This window comes from Poeciliopsis prolifica, unplaced genomic scaffold, assembly GCF_027474105.1.
Source record: "Poeciliopsis prolifica strain line A6 unplaced genomic scaffold, Auburn_PproV2 SCAFFOLD005, whole genome shotgun sequence".
Lineage (NCBI taxonomy): Eukaryota > Metazoa > Chordata > Actinopteri > Cyprinodontiformes > Poeciliidae > Poeciliopsis > Poeciliopsis prolifica.
The window spans coordinates 18592196-18613927 of record NW_026562380.1 but is presented as its reverse complement, the minus strand read 5'-3'; the positions used below and the strand labels follow the sequence as shown (position 1 = coordinate 18613927).

The following is a 21732-nucleotide window of genomic DNA, read 5'->3' as shown; positions in this document are numbered from 1 at the left end:
GCCATAGTAGCTTCTCTATTCCTCTATGATATTCGACTGTTAAATGAAATCACGTTACGTGACAACTGTGACTCGTTCCTCACTGTTTTCTGCATGGCTTGTCTCCGACTGACACAACAGGCAATAAAACCTGGAGATCAGTTAAAGGGAACACGAAGCAACGTGAGAAGACCAACTGTTTAACATTTGAGGTATAATCAGACGCTCTAACAGCATGCGAGTGTGCGCCTGTTGCTTAATTGCAAACACATTTGTGAAAGTAAAATGCTCCTAAAAGGGAAAGGTTGTGAAACTGGCAGTGCAAATGAGGAAAAGATGGTACGTTGAAATAAGAGTTTTGTTTTTCCTTGTTGAATTTCTGTGTTAAGGATGAAATGTAGTCCAAGCTTCAAAGAGCCGGTAGTTCAAATCAATGCGGACCGTTTTCTCACTTTTGGTAGTCTTTGGACTTCATCAATGTGTTTGCACCTTTTGTCCTTTAGGAATGTTTACCTGGAAAACCGTTTCAGCAGGAATTTTCTTCGGACTTATCGACAGACACAGAGAGCACCATACGCGAGGCAGGTCTGCTGGACAAAATAATGACCTCATCACCTTCGGTCAGAAGGTACAGGGACCACACGGTAGGTGACTGTTGGGTTTCTAAAATGTCCTTATAGACTGGACTATTTGGTACGCTCGGCTGACCCAAAAAAAAAAAAAACTTGTATGTTTTGAATATAATTCTTTGGCTTTGGTTTAGTTTTTTTTGTCTTGGGTAAAGCATGATCTAAATGCATTCAGTGATGTTCTTGACACTAAGTACCCACGCTGACGCATTGTTTACGTCATTCATACAGTGGTAGCATTAATATTTTAATACGACTCTAATGGTTGTTGACATCTTTAATAAACTTTGGAATAAAACATTTCTCTGCTGGTAGATAATTGTGTCTCTGCCATTAAACGATCAAAATGGCCGAACAGGGAGGGGTAGAGCGCTGTGCGCGGCGTAAAATGTCTCACTCACTTTTAAAAAAGACAGAGAAATTCAGACCATATGTAGACCATAAGTGAAATATTTATATGTGAAAATTACGGTTTTAAAAGGACGATATGTCCACTTTAAAGCCTTGCTTTATACTTCACAAAGACTCATTTCTCAAGGCAATAATTCTAAGGGGTTTATTGGTCGCGTCCCGGTAGTCTGGCCACTCAGCGCAGTCTGAGCACACCATTCTTCACTGGGGTTTTTCTCCAGCCGATTTTTGAACGGGTCAATCTGGGAACAGAGAAGTTGTGAATGAGGACGTCAATTTTTCTGCTTGTAGTTTTAGTAATGGTAGCGGAGGAAGCGAACGAAGTTGTTCAGTCAGTGTTGGCCTTCAAAACAAGTCACCCAGGCTAAATTCCTCTGGATCCGGGTCCGTTTCCTAACTGATGAGCGCCTTTCGACTTTAATCCACCCTGTTTTAAGCTCCTCAGTGGTGCTTTGCTGCTCTGTTTGAGTTTCAGCAGCCTTCTCGTCTATTTTCTCAAGTAGCTTTTGCTTTGTTGATTGCAAGTCCTTGAAAATCGTCTGCTGCTCGCCCGCACTTGTCTCTGTGGCATCTGAGCAATCGAGCCTAAGCAGCCTTCATGTCCTGTTCCCTCTTGTTGAATTTTCTTAGGCATGCTGTCCATAGACCGAAAGGTGCCAAAAATAACCCAATGACAATTTGTAATCTCCCTACTAAACTCTGAAAAAAGCAACCAGTACAGCTGAAATCATGAATAGATAATGTTGATATTAATTTCAAATTCTTGTGTTCACTACATAATGAAAATCGGGCATTTTGACTCAGTAGTATCACACCAAGAGAATACCATACATACATTAAGTCTCTACCATTGTTGCATTAATTTCTGTTTGGAAAGGTGACATAATAACGATCCGAAATTGTTAACCTTTTCCATTTCAGTGAATGTTTATTCCTCATAGGCTGAGCAGCAGTTCTCCAGCTCAGCATGAACAGTTCAGAATGGGATTAGACTGCTGCAGAAGCCCTTTCTGAATGTTTTCATTCTTAATCCTGAATCCTGTCACAGCTGAAATTCACCGTACATGCTGGGGAACCAGAGATAGCTGCTGCATGTCACGACACAGGAATGTTTGGGTTTGATTTCTTCTTTTTTGTTTTTAAAGTCCACAGGAAGCTGAGTAGATGTGCTACTTTGAGTGTCTGTTTAACACGAAGAGACACCATATTTAATATTATTCAGCTATTTCAACCTCAGTTTTTTGTAATTTGTTGTCACTAGAGGTATGCAGTATGTATTTTACCCAGCAAGTACACTACTATGATAACAAAATCAACGTTGTGTACCTATCATACACCGACAAACTGTTACATCAACCAGACTGACTGACTCACTTCATCACATCAATGTGATCAGAAAGTAACGCATGCAGCCAGCAGTCAGATGAAACATAGGTTGGGCTCGCCGATCTTCCGATCTTCTTCGTGTTGGCAAAAAACTCAAAGTTGCATTACTGCCACCTACTGGCTCACCAGTCAGGTATTCACTGAAAAGTCCCTCCCAAAATTGGTAAGAATATGGAAATGAGATGTGTTTCAGCTCAGAGCCAATAGTACAGCAAGTACATGTTTACAATTCACATTTTATTTGATAAGACTTCAACCTTTTGCAAAATAATAAAAAAATTTGTAACACTAGCTTGACTTATGTAATTAAAAATATGGGTCTAATTGTCAATGACTACATCTCAGTGGACTCATCTTTGAAACTCTTAAAATTTGTAGATGACGCCACACTCACAGGTCTGATCCAGGACATTGATGAGCCTGCATACAGACAGGATGCGAATCAGCTGGTCCACTGGTGTGGTCAGAACCGTTCAAGACTGTGAAGAAGACGGTGGACCTCCAGAGAACACCCCCAACAGCTCTGTTCAATGTGGATCACATCCTGGTACTAGGAACCACCCCTTTCTCCAGACACATAAGACGCTATTCAGGAGGCTGGACTTTCTTCGGTCATTATTCAGTCCGCCCTGTGTTTTGTCAGTCACTGTGCGGAGTCACTCGTCCATAAAACAGGACAGTCCAGACTGGATTGACTTTTCCTCCATCCAGAACTTGTACAGGTCACAGGGTCATAAAAAGGACAGCTAACAACTTGCAGACCCCACACATTCCAGACACAAACTGTTTTAGCTTTTACTGTCAGATCGGTGATAAAGAGTGATATTTGCAAAAACCATACGCCACAGATTCAGTTTCTTCCCTTCATGCTGCCTGTCCAAAGAACACAACAAACACCTTACAGCCAGAGTACTCAGCTACTCTGCTATGAAACAAAATAAGAGTAATTGCTCTACCAAAACCTGCCTCTTTTTCTCTTCGCAGAGAAAAAAAGGCAGGCACATACACATAAAATCCTCAATTTTATTTCCTGTTACCCTCATACATACACTGTAAGCACATTAAAGCAAAGTTAAATTCCTTGTTTATGTGCACAATCTTGGCCAAGAAAGCTGATTCTGATTCTAGCCATAACTGTGATGACAAATTCCCTCCCAACAGGCTCCGAATGCTCTTAAATTCCAGGTTTTATCTGCCTCTCTTCCTGCTGAATTCTCTTTAAAATAGACTCTGCCTTGAAGCTTTGTTTTGCGTCCATGTGCAGTAATGGAAAAAAGAGAAAATAGTCCCATTAAGTAAATTATTAGCTTTGTGTTCGGGGAAAGCTGCAGCACACATGCTGGTTAGGCTGTGGTGCTGCTGTGACTCAGGACAGCCATTTCTCCTGCAGCTTGTAGAAGATCGCTTAGAAGCATTCAGCTGCAGACTGCAGGTCCGTTGAGACCCTTGCAGCTACTAAACACAAGCAGCCTCACATTTCAATTCAGCCAAACGTTGCTGTAAAAACCCACACTGTGCCTTGCCTGTATAACCATAAGCACGCGATTCTTTGAAGGCAAGTTTTATTTGTAAAGCACATTTTCAGCAACACTTAACAGTGTTTCACATTGAGTATCTTCTGCACGTTTGGCAGGTGACAAAAGTTTGATTTCTTATTTTCACAATGCCAGAAGATGCAAAATAATGAAGATAAACAATTATGGGAGAGATGACACCATTACCTCAGATTCTCAGCCATAAACATTGTCATTCATCTTACTGTCATTCTAAGCTGTGTTCTGGCTTCGTTTCTTTCCTGGGTCTGTGTTCGGAGCAGAACGGGGCCACATAAAGAAAAAGCTGTTAATTATTAAGAACGCTGTCACTTTGAATCACTCAGTTTAGGGGAAACTTTATTAATTTTTCAAATTTATAATTTATTATTATGCATCCACTGACTTTCCATGTGTTGTTAAAAGAAATTATTGTTTTTGCAGCTCGTGAACGAAAACAACATCAAGTCAGGATTCATTTTTTTCAGTCATATTCAAGATATGAAATGTTGTTAAAAAGTTATTTGCAAGCCTCTTTTCAGTTATGATGGTTTTTTTTCCCCTCGCAGCTAATAAAACCAGGACCATTAAGTATAGAATATTACATTAGGCGAATAAAAAAACCCAACAGAAACAGTCTAGATGAAACATGCTGATGCACTGCTTAAAGGTTATTTGTAAAAAAAGTATTCTTAATCTGACTAACAAGCATAGCATATTGTAGTTTACTAAATATGACTAAGTGGTTTCATAGATAACAGCTGAAGAGTTATTTTCTATATTTTCTCCACTGAAGCACGTGGCTTTATTTTATGGGATTATTATAGAGATAAATTTTAACTTTGCTCCAGAACATTTCACACCTTGCTGTAATAGCGAATAATTGCGACTTAAATAGAAAATGATGCTTGACTCTATAATGTAAAATGTGAAAGTGGTGTGTACATTTAGAAAAATATTATTATTAAAACATTTTAGACACAGAATTATAAGAGCTGCACAATGCAAAGCAAGCATATATGTCTAGCTACTTCATAAAGCACACATGTATGCATGTACCTGTGCATAAAGGAAAGAACTAGAGGGGGAGTCATGGAGGATAGAGACAAAAATCAGGGATATCACTGTTAGCAGCTTTCCACATGTTACACCAATAAATGCATGCATGCTGTTAAACCGGAGGCACCTTGGACAAAGTTAGCAAAGATAGCCACTGTAAACAGGATTAATTAAACACTCTCTCCTCTGTGATCACATCCGATATGTGTGAAAGTCTCCTGTTTAATTCCCCAGCAGAACAGAGCTACGTTCATGCAAACCCCTGCTGACAGGAAGTCACTGGATGTGACTCTATGTGACCTCGTGTTTGCGCAGGGATCTGTGCTGGGTGTGGAGTGGGGTTGGTAAAGCAGGAGATAGCTGGACGAGTGTAAACTGACTTGTTGCTCTGAAACTGAGTGGAAAATCAACAGGTCACAGGTTAAGCGTTTTCTCGTCTTGACCTTTGGTTGTGGGGTCACTCAGATACTAACTGTGTTTGGCTCATCTCAACTGAACAGCACAAGAGGTTTTCCTCTCCTGTGATATTATTCAGTTCTACAGCCAAGAGCTCCAGCATCAGTCAGCTTGTGATACTTTATTTAAGAAGTACTCTCTTTTTTTTTATTTTTTTAATTGTTCGGCAAAGTAAAATACATTTATGTAATGAAGGGTGTGACTGTGGGAAGACTGATGATCATTTTTGAGATTTTTAAAATGTCAAGACAGATAAAATTGGAGGGGAAAATATTAATTTTGGAAGTTGAGAACTACAAAATTAATTCCTAACAGACAAAATGCGCCAACTAAACAAGTTGTGGGAGAGGAAGTTTGAGCTGGTCCAGAAAGAACTTGTGCTGTCTTCAGAGGAGAACAGGCTGCTGCCAAAGTGACAATGGCTTTATGAGGTGATGGGGAAAATTGACGCACAAAGTCTCTGTTCCAGATCAAAGCAACTGCATTCAGTTTCTCCCTGTGAGTCGGTGTCCTGGGCCTGAGAGATATCTACCTCCTTCTGCATCTAGAGAACAGAAGATGAGAAACCTGGGGAGGAATATTTCCCTGTTCCATCAACCTCTAATAGTTGATGGAATTAACTATTAGTCCTGACATATTATGAATAATATGTCAGGACAGCAGCTGGAGATGAGGGCTGTCCGTCCACTTTATGTGTCCAAGAATATCCAGGTTTTAATGCATAACATTGTCTTAAAATAAGTTGCTGCTCCAAACGAATGAGCTATTGCATACCTGCGGGACTTCTGGAATCACTTAGGAAGGAAATTGCCTTAATGCCTTCCCTTGGCATTATCGAAGCATCACACATCAAGTGGTGCAATCCAACCGGCCCTGTCCCTAAAATGGATGGCACAAATGGGTTTTGCATTGACTTCTGCTACCTCAGTTCAGCTTCAAGCTTGATCTGATTGAGAAACTTGGAAAAGAAAAATATCTCAGCATCACCCAGGTCCAGGGAGCTTACGGCTTTCAGAACACTGTAGGGCCACTTCAGAGTGATGCTGCCTGCACTTCCTCAGGTTCCTGCCACATTCCAACACCTAATGGACAAGGTACTCTATCATTTTGCTTCTGCATATCTGGATGACATAATTTTTAAGAGCACCCACGCCTGCAACCCCTAAAGGTGGCTTTTGATTGTCTCCAGAATGTAGGACTGACAGTGGATGCAGCAAAGTGTACCACTGCAAGGAGGGAAACGGGTAAATCAGAAAAGGGTCGGTGAAGCCACAAATTCAAGAAATGTAGGGCATCCAGCCCTGCTGCCTTCCACAGAAAAGAAAATCCTTCTCGGGTATGTCTGGTCGGTACCACATTTACCATTAAGTACTCTGCTTAGAAACATGAACAGATGTCAAGGCCCAAACATACTTCTAAGGTCTGAGGACACTAAGGAAACACTCAAAGACATTCAGCAGGCCCTGAGCCAAGGTCATCTTGGAGGAGTTTGTCCTACAAACTGATGCATCAGACAAAGATCTTGATGTCGTGTTGCTTCAGGGCCATCAAATGACAGCCATCCAATCGCCTTCATCGGCCTTAGACGTTTTCCCTGAGAAACCAATTATTCCACTAAAGAGAAGGAATGTCTGACTATAAAACAAGCTTTGGATTCACTTCAGAACTACCTCCTGGGAAGACGGTTTGAGCTGGAAACCGATCACAATGCAATAAAAGTGGTCAGAGAGGATGAAAAACACCAACAGTCACTGGTACCTGACAATGCAACCCTGCAAGTTTGAGGTGCATCACATCCCTGGCACACAGACTGCTACTGCTGACAATTTGTCCCACTGTGCCAGCGAGTCTTCAGAGGAAGGCAATTTTGTGGCGGATGCTCCTACCACCACCAAAATCTTTATATTACTAGTTACAGATGGCACTTTGCTTAAGTTTAAACTATTTTATTTAGATATACATTTTCTAACGTGTGTGTGGTTCAGTTAATAGTTGTCTGAGTGGTTTATTTACACTTGCTCTTTTACATGAAGTTCTGCAAACAGAACTTCAAGTAAAAGCCAGGAACATGCTGCGACTGAAGAAGGGGAACTTTTTTAAAACTTGACCATGGTCATTTATTTTAGTCACTTTAATGTTTATTTATTTGTGCTAAGTCTTTTAAAAAAAATGTATTCAATGCTTCAAACTGCATCATGTAAAAATGCCTTGCTTTACAGTCAGGCAGAGTTGCTGCATGCACAGAGATCAGAAAAAAATCATTGTTGGGCAACAAGAACAGAGCATAAGATTGTAGCTATGGTAACAAAATAGTCTATGAATATTGTTAACAAATATTACCTTTATGAATCTGTGGCCTGTGTTAAAATATTTGCATTTATGAGGCCCCTGAAATACCTGTGGGGCCTTAAGAAGCAGCTGACTTAATTTGGACTAAAGAGACGTGCAAATAATTGATATTTATTTTAATTGCTTTTTTGTTGTTATTTTTAAGTACTGTCGGCAATGTCTTACAGTGACATTTTTAATATCTTTTAATACAAGAACATGGAGGACTGCCGGTGGATCACCACTGGGCTTAGCAAGTTTTCTGGGGGAAACCCTGATTTTGTGCGTTTAAGACTAACATTGCAAGTAGTTGAACAGAAATGTAATGTAACAAAAATCTGCCATACATAAAAATGCTCCACAAGATGGAAACCTGCTTTAGATAATAATATTGAGATGCATGTGCTTTTCAAAGCTTGTATGGTGCTGTAGAGCCCAGCAGTGATGCTCTCCAGCTGAAACAATGCTGTTATCTGAACGGGGAAAAGCAGATGAGAGACAAACGAGAGAAACACACAGTAGAAGTCAGAGAGAGCAAACGCTCTGGGGGCGAAGACGATTAACAGTTGATGAGCAAACTGTGAAGGCTCCTTTCAACACAGAAGAGGAGAAGTAATCCTCATTAAGGTAATTAGTGTTTCAGGAGACAAAGTGACAATAAACACAAACTATGTGCAGAACTGGACTGGATGCATGCAGTCAGGCAACACGTGGTGCCTGCGTTTCAGCTGCGGGACCGATAAGGAGTGTGGGCATGTGTGCATTAGTAGCCGGCTGCGTGTTTAACATGAGATCAAGCAAATGCTTGGCAAGGCGTCAGCCTCATAAAGCCCCAGGATTCCACGTGGAAAACACTCGCACACTGCACACCACGGGGAAAGACACACACAAACACTTCCTCTGACGAGTCAACTCTGAAGGCTCTCCGTTCAAAGGGTCTGAACCTCCTTAGCCTGAAGAGCCAGTCTCAGCCAGGTCAACAATGGGTGTGTTTGAACTGGCGTCGAAGAGAATACATCAGCCTCGACTGCTAACTGGCCTGCCTAGACCCAGCAGCCTGCAGCCAGATTGATTTAGAAATCTGGAAAGAATAGACTTCAGGGATTTCTGCGAGAGCTGTCGGTACACGCCGAGGATCAGACAAATCCACACACACAGGTGTTGATGCCGGCGACTTCAGGCTGCAGGGGGCGCAGAATATTTATTTCTCAAGGAGGTTTTTTGTTTTTTAAATTTTCTTCTTAGCAATCTGCATCAGCACCAGGAAGGGTGATTTCTATTCTTAAAGGGTCACCTCAGTCATAAGAACACTAAGCTGCTGTGTAGGTCCTCCGGGCCAGTAGGGGGCATCCAACAGCAACTGATATCTCCCAGAGAAGATGGATCTCAAAACTTAATTTATCATTATTTTAAATTGAATTAAGTATTTTTGAAATGGCAAATTCAGAGTTTAAAAACTCTTTAAAGCAACATGAAAAATGTATTAGTACTACACATAACGCATATTGAGTCGAATTCTCAATATACATTTGGGTAAAAATAACAACAATTAGCCTATAGTATCATAATAAATATAGCAGCAACTGTCCCACATAAACACTTACCTGGTTCAGTGCAGTTTTTGTCCGGCTCTAGGTAGAGCTTGGACTTGTTGTCTTCTTGCAGAAGGTGACGACTCTCCCACTTTGCCTCTTCCACAACCAAGGAGATAGAAGTCTGATATCCTGGGAGGCAGAAAAAGTTGTAAAACAGAAATATTAGGAAGGTTCCACTAATATTTAAAGGTCAAACAAGAACCATGGAAAATAAGAACCAGTTCTGCTGGTATTTGGCTACAAAAAATAAGTTCACGATAGTCTGCATCTTCCACAAGATCCCACTTCCACAGGGAGATGAGACGTGTTTTTTTGTTCTCACTTTTTCCTTTTGTGGAATCATTAGTTCAGCATCATCCTGTGAACCACAAAGCTCAATCGTGCATGCATATATGTCCTTCATTTAACCAGATATGTCTAATTTAGATTAAAAATCTCCTTTTCAAGAAAGACCTGGCCAACACTGGCAGCAACACACAAACAACTGCAAATCAAAACTTGGTGTCAGCAAAACCCAATTAAACATGCAACATGAAAAATAAAGAAAAATTGCAAAAAGCAAATATATCCTATATGAACTAGATTTATTTTTTTTCCAAATTACTCAAGTAATCATCAGAATTATCGATAAGATTGCTCGATTACCAAACTAATTGTTTACATCACCCTACATTACAAGAAAAAGATTTAAATATTCAAGACTTTATATATATATATATATAAAATAAATCGCTTTCAGAAATGAGTAAAAAATATTGAATATTTTTGTCAAGTTGTAATTGAATATCAATATCTTTGCCACCAGAAGCAGCAAGACTTCAGGAGAATAGACTCTCGGAGTTGTAAACACGGGTTTTGCTCTGTGAACACCAGTCTGCACCTAAGGAGGCAACTTCCCTCATCATCCTCAATCTTATCCAATTCGCAGATAAGCCAGGGCATATTTGTCTTTTTAATGACGAAAGCTTTTCTCATCTTCAGCGTAATAAGCTTCTCTCCGAATGCCTGTCAGACATTCAGAGGTTGCCAGCACATACAAACAGACTCAGATAATAGCGCTTCACTGGGCGACGTCTGAGAGCATCATTTATCTGATCGGGGTAATTAAAAGCATAATGGGCTCCTCTGGCCCTGCCAAGTGCAGGTGAATTGTGTTGTGATTGTGTTTTCATTGTTCGTGGGTACAAAGGGTCTCGGCAGACTGACGGCTTCAGAGAAACTGGGCCACGGAGCCCACTGTGCCGCCGTCAGTCACAGAGATCCACACAGGAATTCTGATATGAAAAACATTCATTTACATTTAGAAGAGGGCGTCTGGTATCCAAAGGGCCAAGAAACATTATGTTTGTTTGTTTTGATGATTGCTTATGAATGTTGTTCCAGACTAATAATGGTAAAACTAATGATGGTTCTCAATAGCTGATCAAACTACGTTGAAGAACATGCTGTACTCAGCTTCTTCATGAGCCTCTTTGACATATTTTGGTAGAAGTTTTACATACCATTATTCCATCTCTTGCTTAGCTTACGCAGTTCATTTGCCTGGAGGTCTGCTCAGATTACTCCTTTCTTCAAATCTAGCAATCCGGCAGATGCTTCAAATTATCGGGCCCAATTTTAGCCCTTCCAATTTTTCCTAAGCTGAGTGGAAGCTGACATGGTTTTTTTGTGCGTCACGATGCCAGCATTGAACTGGATCAGTCATTCCCATTCATGCATATATTCGCACGCTGACGAAGGCAAGCTACTGGACTGTAGCCACAGCTGCCCTGACAGAAGCGAGACTGCCACCAGCAGGCGAGGCCAGTGAAGTGTCTTGGCCACGGACAAGACGACAGCAACGCCGCTGTGGCCGCCATCACCCCCGAAAAGTAAGTGACCTTGAGTGTTTCAATGTACTGCAATGCTTAAAACTCTTCCATGTAGAGCAGGCCTTAGAGCAAGCCAGAGCTGAGACTATCACTCCAGCTTCATTCTAATAAATCATTTGATCACTGATAATACAGGAACTCTGCATTATATAGCATTTCAGAACTATAGAAAACAGCTCTGAAATGCACTAATATGCCCCATTTTCTCAAAAGCCAGATGCAATTAAGGCACAGCTGCTCGTGACATGAACATAAGCATTGACATTGTATCGTTAATGTTTTACCTTTTAGTATGTTATTCATCTTTTACTCAATAGTTAAGTAAAAGTTCAATGAATTTGTTGATTAAAGGGTTAACTAGTGGAGGCACCTGATTAAATTTTTTAGTCAGGTTAACTGCAGAGTCTGTAATTAATTGGGATGAATCACATTTTAATCTAATATATATATATATATATATATATATATATATATATATATATATATATATATATATATATATATACACACAGATAATCAGAGATCTGTGCCTTGTGGTCCATGTGCCTGACAAAGCACTCTGACAATCATGTTCTGAGTATGGCTTTTAGTGGCTCCGTGGGCCACAGGAACAAAAAGCATTTGTGCAAGAAAGAAACTGTAGATGCTTCATTACTCTATGACTAAAGGTTCATGTTATTGCAATAATTTCTTGCTTCAGGTTCCTAAGTTGTATTTAACTGGGAAAGTCCACAGAGGAGCTCTGAGAACAGTTATGCAAGAAAGACCCTGCAGATGCAATAGAACAATCACAGAAAGTTTTACCTGTAAGTAGATTTTCCAAAACGTAGTCACAATGAATAAGAGAATAAATTCTCGTTCACAATTTCAAATTACTTCAATGTCAAACAAATTCTGCTCCTTTCACAGACATTTAAATAAGACCAGAGATGTAATGCAACAGGGATAATAAGCCTGGCAGCCCTCCAGGCTAAACATTGCTTATTTATTTAAGTTCTGCACTTTCAAATACCTTGTAGTTGGTGTTCAGGTGTTAATCTTTCAATACCATGTAATTATGGAGTAATATTTCCAAATTTCCTGCCGACTCCAAACATTTTTTAACTCAAAAACACAACGGGCTGCTGGATGAATGACTGACCTGCCCCCCAACCACCGGGAAAACCTTGCAACATGTCAAATACTAATGCTGCCAAGCCTATACACAGTCCTTAACATGAATTATTAACTTTCAGAAACAACAAATAATGATCCATTTCCCTCTCGGATTAGCGGTGGAGGAATATTGGCACACATTTAGGACACTTAACACTGTTAGTGTCTGCTCAGATCTCTCACAGACCCGCCACTTGAATAAGTTAATCTGACTTTATTTATAGGGCACTTTCCATACAGTCAGGTGTAATATATAGTGCTTGACAGATGCTTTTAAAAAAACACAACAGGCATACCTCCCAGGGAAACACAATTAAATAGTTCAATGGCAGGAAAAATGTAACCAAAAGATAAAAATAAGGAATTATTTATGGTAAAACGATGAAAGACGTTAATAAAATAATTTTAAAAAATTGCTGTGAAACAGCAAATCGATTCATTGCTGAAAGAGCAGCTCACTGTGAAAATAAAATGGGAATAGAGTAAATATATATGATGTAAATAAAGAATATGATACTGCAAAGACTTTATGATGAAAATTGTAATTTGTGCAGTTCTTCAGCATCAACAAACCGTGGATGACAAAAGTATTAAGAAACACCTGAAGAAAAAAAAGTTATTCATAGAAATGTCACTTAAAATTAAGAAGAAAGAGGCTGAAGAGAAATATGAGCAATATTAAAACAAGAAAATGTTTCTTAAAACAGATTTAAAAAGATTTTGATTAAAAATGATAAAAGACAAACACCTTCTCCAAATTATTTTGTTAAAGAAGGCTCCAAAATTTCAGATAAAAATAGAATTCAATCATTTCTTTGTAAAAGTCTTGCAGATGGCGTCTCGAAAATATTAAAATACAAAAATATTAAGAGTGATTGTAACATAATCTTTCCATATAGGAAGGGGAAAAACGTAATTTATACTGTTCAAGCCCTTACAAAAAAAGATCAACTGACAATTTAGATATGGATATGAGATTAGTGAAATCAACAATCGACCAGTTCAATTGTAATTCATTCTTTCTACACAATTGAAGGTTCGGTTCCACTAGTGAGCTTCTCCACCAGATGTGGTCAACCATCCACTGATGTCTGCAGCAACACTCAGAAATAGAGAATTTCAAGGTTGTGCTTCTGATGGACTCAAACAAACCCAGATATGTCAATTTGTCTTCTTGAAATTAATTGCTGGCCCAAACATATTGATAGACTCAGAGATGATCAGCTGTTTATTTCGCTATGAATACCAATACATTCTGGTGCTTTTTTTTCCCCGTCTTTTTAAATATCCAACCTTTTGGATTGAGGTAACATGGTCAAAAGATGTAAACCAATAACCATGCATGAACTTTATTTTTTTTAATCCAAAGAAAAACTAAAATTAACATCACAACCTGTGTAGTTTGTGTGTTTCACAGCCTCGGCACAAATCAGCAACTCCAGCTTGGTGTCAAGTTTTGTTTCTCTAAGTTATTTTCCTTTTGTTTTCATGTAAAATTATTTTTTTCCATGTTCTCCTGCCTGGTGTCGTCTCCCCCTGGTCTTGGTTGTTTTCTAGCCTTGATTATCATCATCCCTATGCTTCAGTCTTGTGTTCCAGTATCCATGCTTCCTTTAGTTTCATTTGGGATGAGAGCAGGTTCTGTTACAATTAGGCGTAAAGTTTTTATTTCTTGTTTGCTGAGCAAAGTTCCTCAGCCCAGGCTTATCCCTGCTAATTTTGCTCATGTTTTTCACCTGCTACCTGATCAGTTGTCCTCCTCTCCTGTCTCACATGGTACTTCAGTTATTGTCATGTTTTTGTCTTGTGCAGGGTTCTCGTGCGTTTTGGTAAATATCCTGAGCTTAAATAAATCATCATTTAAATGTCGTCATTTGCATTTTGGCTCTTCATCATCTTCACCTTCAGCCTCTACCTGGTGGAAGTGGTCATGACTTCAAGAGTGGTCTCTAGCATTAAAGGCTCAATGAAGGGAAATCACTTGAATCCAACATGCGCCGTATTCTTATACAAGTGGTCTCTGTTCTCTTTTTAAAGTGTAGCTCTATTTCAGTCTCTAAGTCATCCTTTGCCTCCCCCACTGCGACTCTTTTCAACCAAAACCTGATCTCTCTTCCCTCGCATCTTCCCTCCTCCTCTTGTCCTCGCTTGCTCCCACTTTTCCTCTTCACATCCCACTTTCGTCTGCCCGCATACACACTCACGCAAACGAACTCAGTCCCGGTCTCCCCTTCCTTCTCTTCTCTCCTGTCTCTTTTCCTTTATGTCTAAGTCAGCTCTGAGTCCCGAGGCTTTGTCAGAGCAAAGTGCTCCATCTGTGCTCCTCCACTCTCCCATCCAATCGCCTGCTAACAAACAAAGACGGACCAACAGACAAGAGCTTTAGGTTATGTAATGAGATTATGTAGAGATTATTACTGTATATCAGATATACCAAGAGGCTTAGCTATGGAATGACCATTTGTCTGGCAGGTTTCTGGTGTACAGATGATGAAGGCAAGGTCGGAGAGATTGGCGCGCAGTATATTTGCTCTACAGATTAAAGCAGAGGTGACAAATAGACGCTCGTATTGCAAATGAATTTGTGGCCACATATGGTGTAGAAGAGCAGCGTTAGCTCCGTACACGAGGGCTATCTGTGCTCAACGAAACCACCTGTGGTTCGATTCCTGACCGAACCGGAGACTTCCTTCGTACCTTAAGTGTCCGTGACCATACATGGAACTAGACTGAGTGCTTGGACAGGGACATGAATAAGAACATGACTTCATGCGGTCCCATGTGATTTCCCATGAGATGACAAAATGACTTTTGTCATTTCTTAAACTTGACAAAAGTCAAGTTTAAGAAATGCTGACAGTTCTATTATCAGGGTCGTGTGATGATCTCCTGGTCTCTTGTGTGAAAACTCCCTTCAATTAGCACCTACTCCTAACTCAGAGCTCCTCCAGTGAAGGTCACCATCAACCCATAATGACGGATTAGTTCAGCACTCCTTACTTTGGAGTAATCAGTCTGTAGAACAATTCAGTACTGACCATTAATACAAACAACAACTACAGGTATTGGAGAAATACCTGAAAATGTCTTGTCATGTTCGACACAATATGCAGAGGAAAAAATATCTGGAAAATCTTCTCTGTTCATCATCCATGCATTTATATGTCACTTAAATAAATCTGAATTTATCTACTGAATCTACCTGTGTCCCTCTCGCTCTCTTACTGTATCATGTCTATATTTGCTTACGAATCTCAGTGTTATTCAGCCAGGGTGAAATATTTCCCTTCTTACAGCCAAACCAGGTCAACACCTTTTATTCGGTTATGACTGGATTTCTGCATGTCAGAGGAAGAGCATTAAGCACTTGGGCTAATGCTACTTGTGTCTTTGCCAGATGTACCAAGAGGTGATGAAGTAATGCCATCAAAATGAAATTTGACACATTTAAAGATGCATATATCCTTGCCTGCCTTGCAGGTAGGACCTCACAGTACTTAGGCTAATAAAATCAGTTAATAATCAGGAAAACACTTGCAGCGTCTCTAATCAATTGTAAGTCACATTTTAACAGTAAACCATACATCAACAAAATAAGTAACATTTTCAAATCAAAAACTCCTTTTATCACTACTCTTTTTAAAATGATAAACATACATGACCTTAACAACAAGGTATTTTGTGGTTTTAATGTATTATTTATGCTATTCAACCATCAGATTGTTGCAAAGTGGTATCGTAGTGTTTCAGTCACCCCTGATCATTCATGTAACTTCTCCGAAGAAATACGTGTTTAGAAATGTGGACTGCGGACGCTGACATTTCGTTAAGGACGTTTTTAGAATTTCAGGTATTTTAGGTTTCAATAACTGCGGCGATTTTTGCACGACTTGCTCCCAAGAATAGACTTTTCTTGAGTCCAATCAGATTGTTGTTGTTGTTTTGTAGCAATTATCCACTGTTTCATCCACTGCTATAGCTTTTTATGTGGCTCTCTAGTTTCTAGATTAAACACTAGGTGTGTTTAAGTGTTATGCTATCAATCAAATCAATGCCGCTTTTATATGTTTACTGCCAAATTATATTAATCAGCCCCTCCCTCCATCTTCTTGAGAATTATCTTGGAAATTTATGCAAAATCAATAAATCCCCACACTTTTTTGTGCTAATATATAATTAGGAGTTTATTGGAGAACTTTTGTCAAAAACTTTCTTACTTGTACTTAACAGCCTAAGCCTTAAATAATGTCAGATTTTTTTTTTTTTTTTTGCAATAAAAAGTTGCATTTACCGTCAGAAATAGGCTCAAATATCGCAAATATTTCCAAATTTGTCCCACAAACACTTAGATTTTTATTGCAAAAAAAACATTACAAAAATTATCACAAAATCCTGGAGGAACTGAAAAGATGTTGAATGATAATATTTAATTTTAAGAGTTCATTGATGGTTTCAACCGTTTGTGAGCAGGTTTTATCAATACTTTCTAGCACAACCGGCCCTTTAAGAACCTTCATGATCTTGATTTGGCCCAAAACAAAAATGAGTTCGACACTCCCTGAATTAATCGATCAGGATTAATGCATTTTAAGTCTCGGCCTTAAACAATAATTGAACTTTGGTCTTCTATTTTCGTAGAGGTTGTATCACAGTGAAGATCCTAGAATGCCTCGCTTGTCCTCTTCACACACCCTGCACCTCCAGAAGAAAGCAGCCCTTACTTTACCATGACAAACAAATGATTCACAATAAAATACTTTAGTCATGTCTGGAAACAAGGCAAATAAAACGTGATGACCGGAAACTTATTATTTTATAGGGAACGTCGGGTACATATATATTTGTTTAAAAGTCTAATTCCATGCAAACTAAGCAGAAGCAGCCATATAACCAGTGTGAATCTCCTTTAGGTACGCACGCCAAGCAGACTGTGTGTGTGTGTGTGTGATCGTGAAGCTCTGGAGCTTCTGATGGGGTCCAGTCCTGTCTGTTACTGGATGTCCAGTTCATGTGTGACGCCTGGTGCTGCTTGAGCTGAGCTCAGGGAAATGAAAGCATGAGTTGGGGTGAACGCCGCAGCACGGTCACTGCGACCATTTCCAGAGGGTGATTGCTTGCAGATGTTGCCTCATGTTGTTGTTTTGCTCTCAGCAGTGGCTGTTAATGTAAGCAGCAGCACCAGGGAACAAATGCACCCTACAATTTCACTAATATATATATGTATAAAATTGACAAAAAAATAAATAAAAAATGCATGTGTCCCCACAGTTCTTTCACCCTGTGCAGATGCATCACGCATCAGCTGGTGGTGCTCAAATGTTTTCTATGGATAGTTCTTCCTTTGTGGCTAATTTCAATAAACGTCGTTAATAAAACACCCCCCACCCCACCCCCCAAAAATGCATCTAAATGTCCCAATGAGAGGCTGTTCCTCAGCCTGCCATCAGCCTGTTGGTCTGGCTGACAGCAGACACAACTTGGACGATGTGTTCTTCCGGGGAACAGTAAGAAAGGAAAACCTCCACGCCGTCGCTCACCTGCTTTCTGTGCCACCGTCTGCAGCCCCACGGCCAGCCCCAGCAGCGCAGCCGCGAAGCACATCTGGATGGCGAACAACTCCTTTCGCTTCCTCCGCCTGGCTTTGCCCCTTCGCCGGTTCAGCATCACTCCTCCTCCTCCCGCGGCCGTCTCGGGCATCCCTTCAACCACCAATGCGGGCCACTTCCTTCGGCGAGCGCTCCGGCGGTCCGGCGGCGGTCCAGAGGGTGGGAGAGCGCGAGAGCTGGGGCTGCGTGGGAAGGTAAGTTCTCAGCGGGCGAACATATGACTCGGTGTCGCTGGTTTGGTAAAGCTCACGAGCCCACGGGAAAAGTCACGCGTCCGGACCGGAATTTCAAAATAAAACATAAAATTTGACGTCACGTTTTCTGCTGAAAACAGAAATGTTTCCAGAACCGACCCACAGAAGATGACAGACTGTTGACTAGAATCTGAACCCAGGTACTTAGAATTGTAAAATTTAAATAAAATAAAAAAATTATATATAATAAAGTATTCAACAATTAGAAATGTGCAAGGAGATGTAACACCGGAAGCAAAAACTGACACAATGTGGAATTGAGCCTTTCTGGTTATATGGGGAAAAAAAATATCAGGACTTAATAACTCATGCCCATCAATAATAATAATAATAATAATAATAATAATAATAATAATAATAATAATAATAATAATAATAATGGTCAAGTCAAAACAAAGAAATAAAATCATCCCATTACACACCCCAGATAGCAAAATATAAATAAATCAACATTGATTTAGACAGAAACATTGATTCCTCTCTGATCTTTGATTGTGACATTGTGGTCAGTGAGTGTGGTTGTAAAAGTGAGTCTTTTGTAGAACCTCAGCTGCAGTATGTAGGTTTTGAATATATATTCTTATATATTTGGTTAAATTGTCACTATGCCGTGACAGTATTGTGTGAGGCAGATAATCTGTGGAAAAATTGAGCTCCTCTGGCTACTCCCAGTGCTCCCAGTGCTCCCAGGGCTCTAACTAGAAAAAAAAACGAAACAATCAGAACAAAGAGGCAGGTCGTACTGCCGTTAATCACAGTCTCATGTGGCGCTGCTCAACCTCTCCCCTTTGCTCTCTGCAGACCTGCAGCTTCATCCGGTTGAGAATGCTCAACCGGATGATAGTGGGTTAACGGTTTTCCTGTAACGGTAAGTTGTTTCTCCGCCATTCACACATTGAGCAGCCAGTATATGAGGTTGATTAACAGCTGCTAAGACCCTGCTCCTTGCTCTGATTGGTTGTTTTTGGTCAGGTGCAGTGCATTTCTTTAGACTGCAGTAGTTTTTCAGAGATCATCTATCTGTCAGGACAAAGAGTTTTAAGAGATGTGTAAATAGAAAATAAAAAAATTATATAAGTTACATGTAAGTTTCTTATTTTTTCTTTTCTTTTCTTTTTTTTTGCTGGGTGCTTCCATTTCATTCCTTGTGGTCCATGAACAGTTCTCCCTTTGAGTTCCCCTGTAATTTCTCCTTTTTGTTGAACAGTAGCGCTGATTTTCTGTCTTAGAACAGCAGTCTGCCTGCAGTTTTAGCAGAGGAACTGAAGGAAGTCACGCAGTCCGCGAGCGACTTCCCGCCACACAGAAGAGGGTGGCTGCTTACAGAAAAGGCAGTTTCCAGGAAGTGTCATAGCGTCGAACGTCACAGGTGAAACTTTAAACTCTCAACAGAGTCTATGCTTCCTGGAAGGACTTGTTTCTCAAGAGTACAAAAGGCTGTTTTTTTTTTTTTACACACTCTGGAACTATAAAATCTTTCTTTATTTCTACTGCATGGCTGACAAATACAGACCAGCTCCTGAAATCCATATCCAGAAATTGAAATGAAATCATTGCAGTGTGGAAAGAAGCTGGAGATTCATAATACCATGCAAAAGAGAGAGTAGACTGTGTAGCAACAGTGAATAAGCTCCATGATCACATTTGACCTATGTGATCATGGAGCTTATAAATCTTGACCTATGCTCACACACACATACACACACACACACACACACACACACACACAAACACACACACACACACACACACACACACACACACTTTGGTGATGGCTTTGGTATAATCCTCACCCACAGATACTGGCAGCCATGATTTGATGCAATGGCAGCAGCATCGTGATGGATTAGGAAACAGCGGATGATGTTTCTCTTTCTTTTCTGTTCAGTTTCAAAACGGTTCATGTAAATATATGTAAATTTTCACTTAGATACAATCACAGGGCCACCAGCGTGATGCTCACCTGATGCTTTAGCAGGCCTGGCACATTCACGGGTGTTTTGACAACTAGAAAGGACGTTTTGTGCTTAATTATGCCTTTTTGTCAAAAGACCGATAAGAATACAGCAGTGAAAAACAAATTACTACGTGCAAAATATTCATTTTTTGATTTTATTTTTTAAAGAAATCTTCGCATACAGACGTTGAATCTTGTTTTTGCACTCCAGAAGCCCTCTTTGTTATTCTGCAAGGATTGTGGCGTTAGATTATGGACAGATGGATGTTTTGATCTTCCAGTATCACATTATGACAGAACAAAATACTGTCTGAAACTAAAATGTGTGCTGAGGAAGTGCGTAGACACTTCCTCTATGCACTGGTGGCTGAAACTGGTGCTGTTCAGCCACCACTTTGTTAGCAGAAATTGGTTGTGGCAGAAAAAAGTAAGTTCCTACTTTGTTAGAGCCAATGAAAGATGTTAAGAAGGATCACCAGGCTGACTTGGCCGGGATTTTCCACACCTTTTCCAGCAGTTTCTGATTGGCTCAGCAACGCCTTCTCCTCCATCACCACACCTCAGCCGTAGTGATGCTACACCTGTCTTTGATGTGTTCGTTCGGGCATTGTCCTGTAAATGATTCCATGTTTATTCCTTTATTTCCTCCCCTTTTGATCGTCGGGGATTTGGTTGCAGCAGTTAAAAGGGTTTTTCTGTTATGCAAAGATTGATCAGGCGTGTTTGAAATTCAACGTACAAAACCCAGAAGGCGGTCTCACACACCGGACAATGCTGACTCTGTCTTTGCATAGTCCGTGTACTGGGGAAATTATCCAAATAAATAAATCAGTCTTTCCAGTACTGTACATCAGCACAATAGTGAAACCAATCATCTGCAGATTGTTTTACGAAGATGTGCAATACACAGAGCTGTTGGTACCGCTAAAGAGATCAATAATTCTTACATTAGCTCAGGTTTCTTAAAGCTTTTCATTATCAGCCCATTTAAAGCAAACCACCAACCTTCTGCTGGAGAACTTGGCATCACAGTGTGCACCACAAGTAGTGAGTAGCACTGAATCCACATTTATGTGACGATTTGGGCTTTTAAAGACTGTGGTTTTAATCTTTTCATCAGCTGATGAACATCTTGTTACAGTTTAATGGTTGTTTGCAATAAATTTCTGACTCAATATTTCTGGTTTCATACCCATTTCTTTCTTTCTTTTTTTTTTTTTTTGCATTTTGAAACTTTCCTTAGAACCTTTTTAGAACCCAAAAGGCCAAAATATGAATTCTTCCAATTTTTCACAGCAACAAGGTCTTGGAGGTCATATGGGGTTGCTATTGTGAGCTGTAAAGGCAAGTAAAGGCCTTCTCTCCGTCCCGACTCAAAGGCGAACACATCAGTCCTGCGTTCTCAGAGCAATCTCCTCCACAAAGCAAACTCTATCAGCAAGCACCTCCCTTCAGGGCTGACACTGACTTCTCTCATCAGACTCCACTGGTGGGTGTGCTTGTGTGTTGGAAGA

General features: G+C 40.1%; 1 protein-coding gene across 1 annotated transcript in view; it reads right to left on the bottom strand.

Moving 5' to 3' along the window:
* slc24a3 (solute carrier family 24 member 3) overlaps positions 1-18227 on the bottom strand; it is a 39038-nt gene extending 20811 nt beyond the window's left edge. The window contains exons 1-2 of the mRNA XM_055029426.1: positions 17939-18227; positions 9385-9504 (exon numbers count right to left, since the gene is read on the bottom strand). Of these exons, the coding sequence (XP_054885401.1) occupies positions 9385-9504; positions 17939-18098 (280 nt within the window). The 5' untranslated portion in view covers positions 18099-18227. The remainder of the gene's footprint in view (positions 1-9384; positions 9505-17938) is intronic.
* Positions 18228-21732: the final 3505 nt, after the last annotated feature.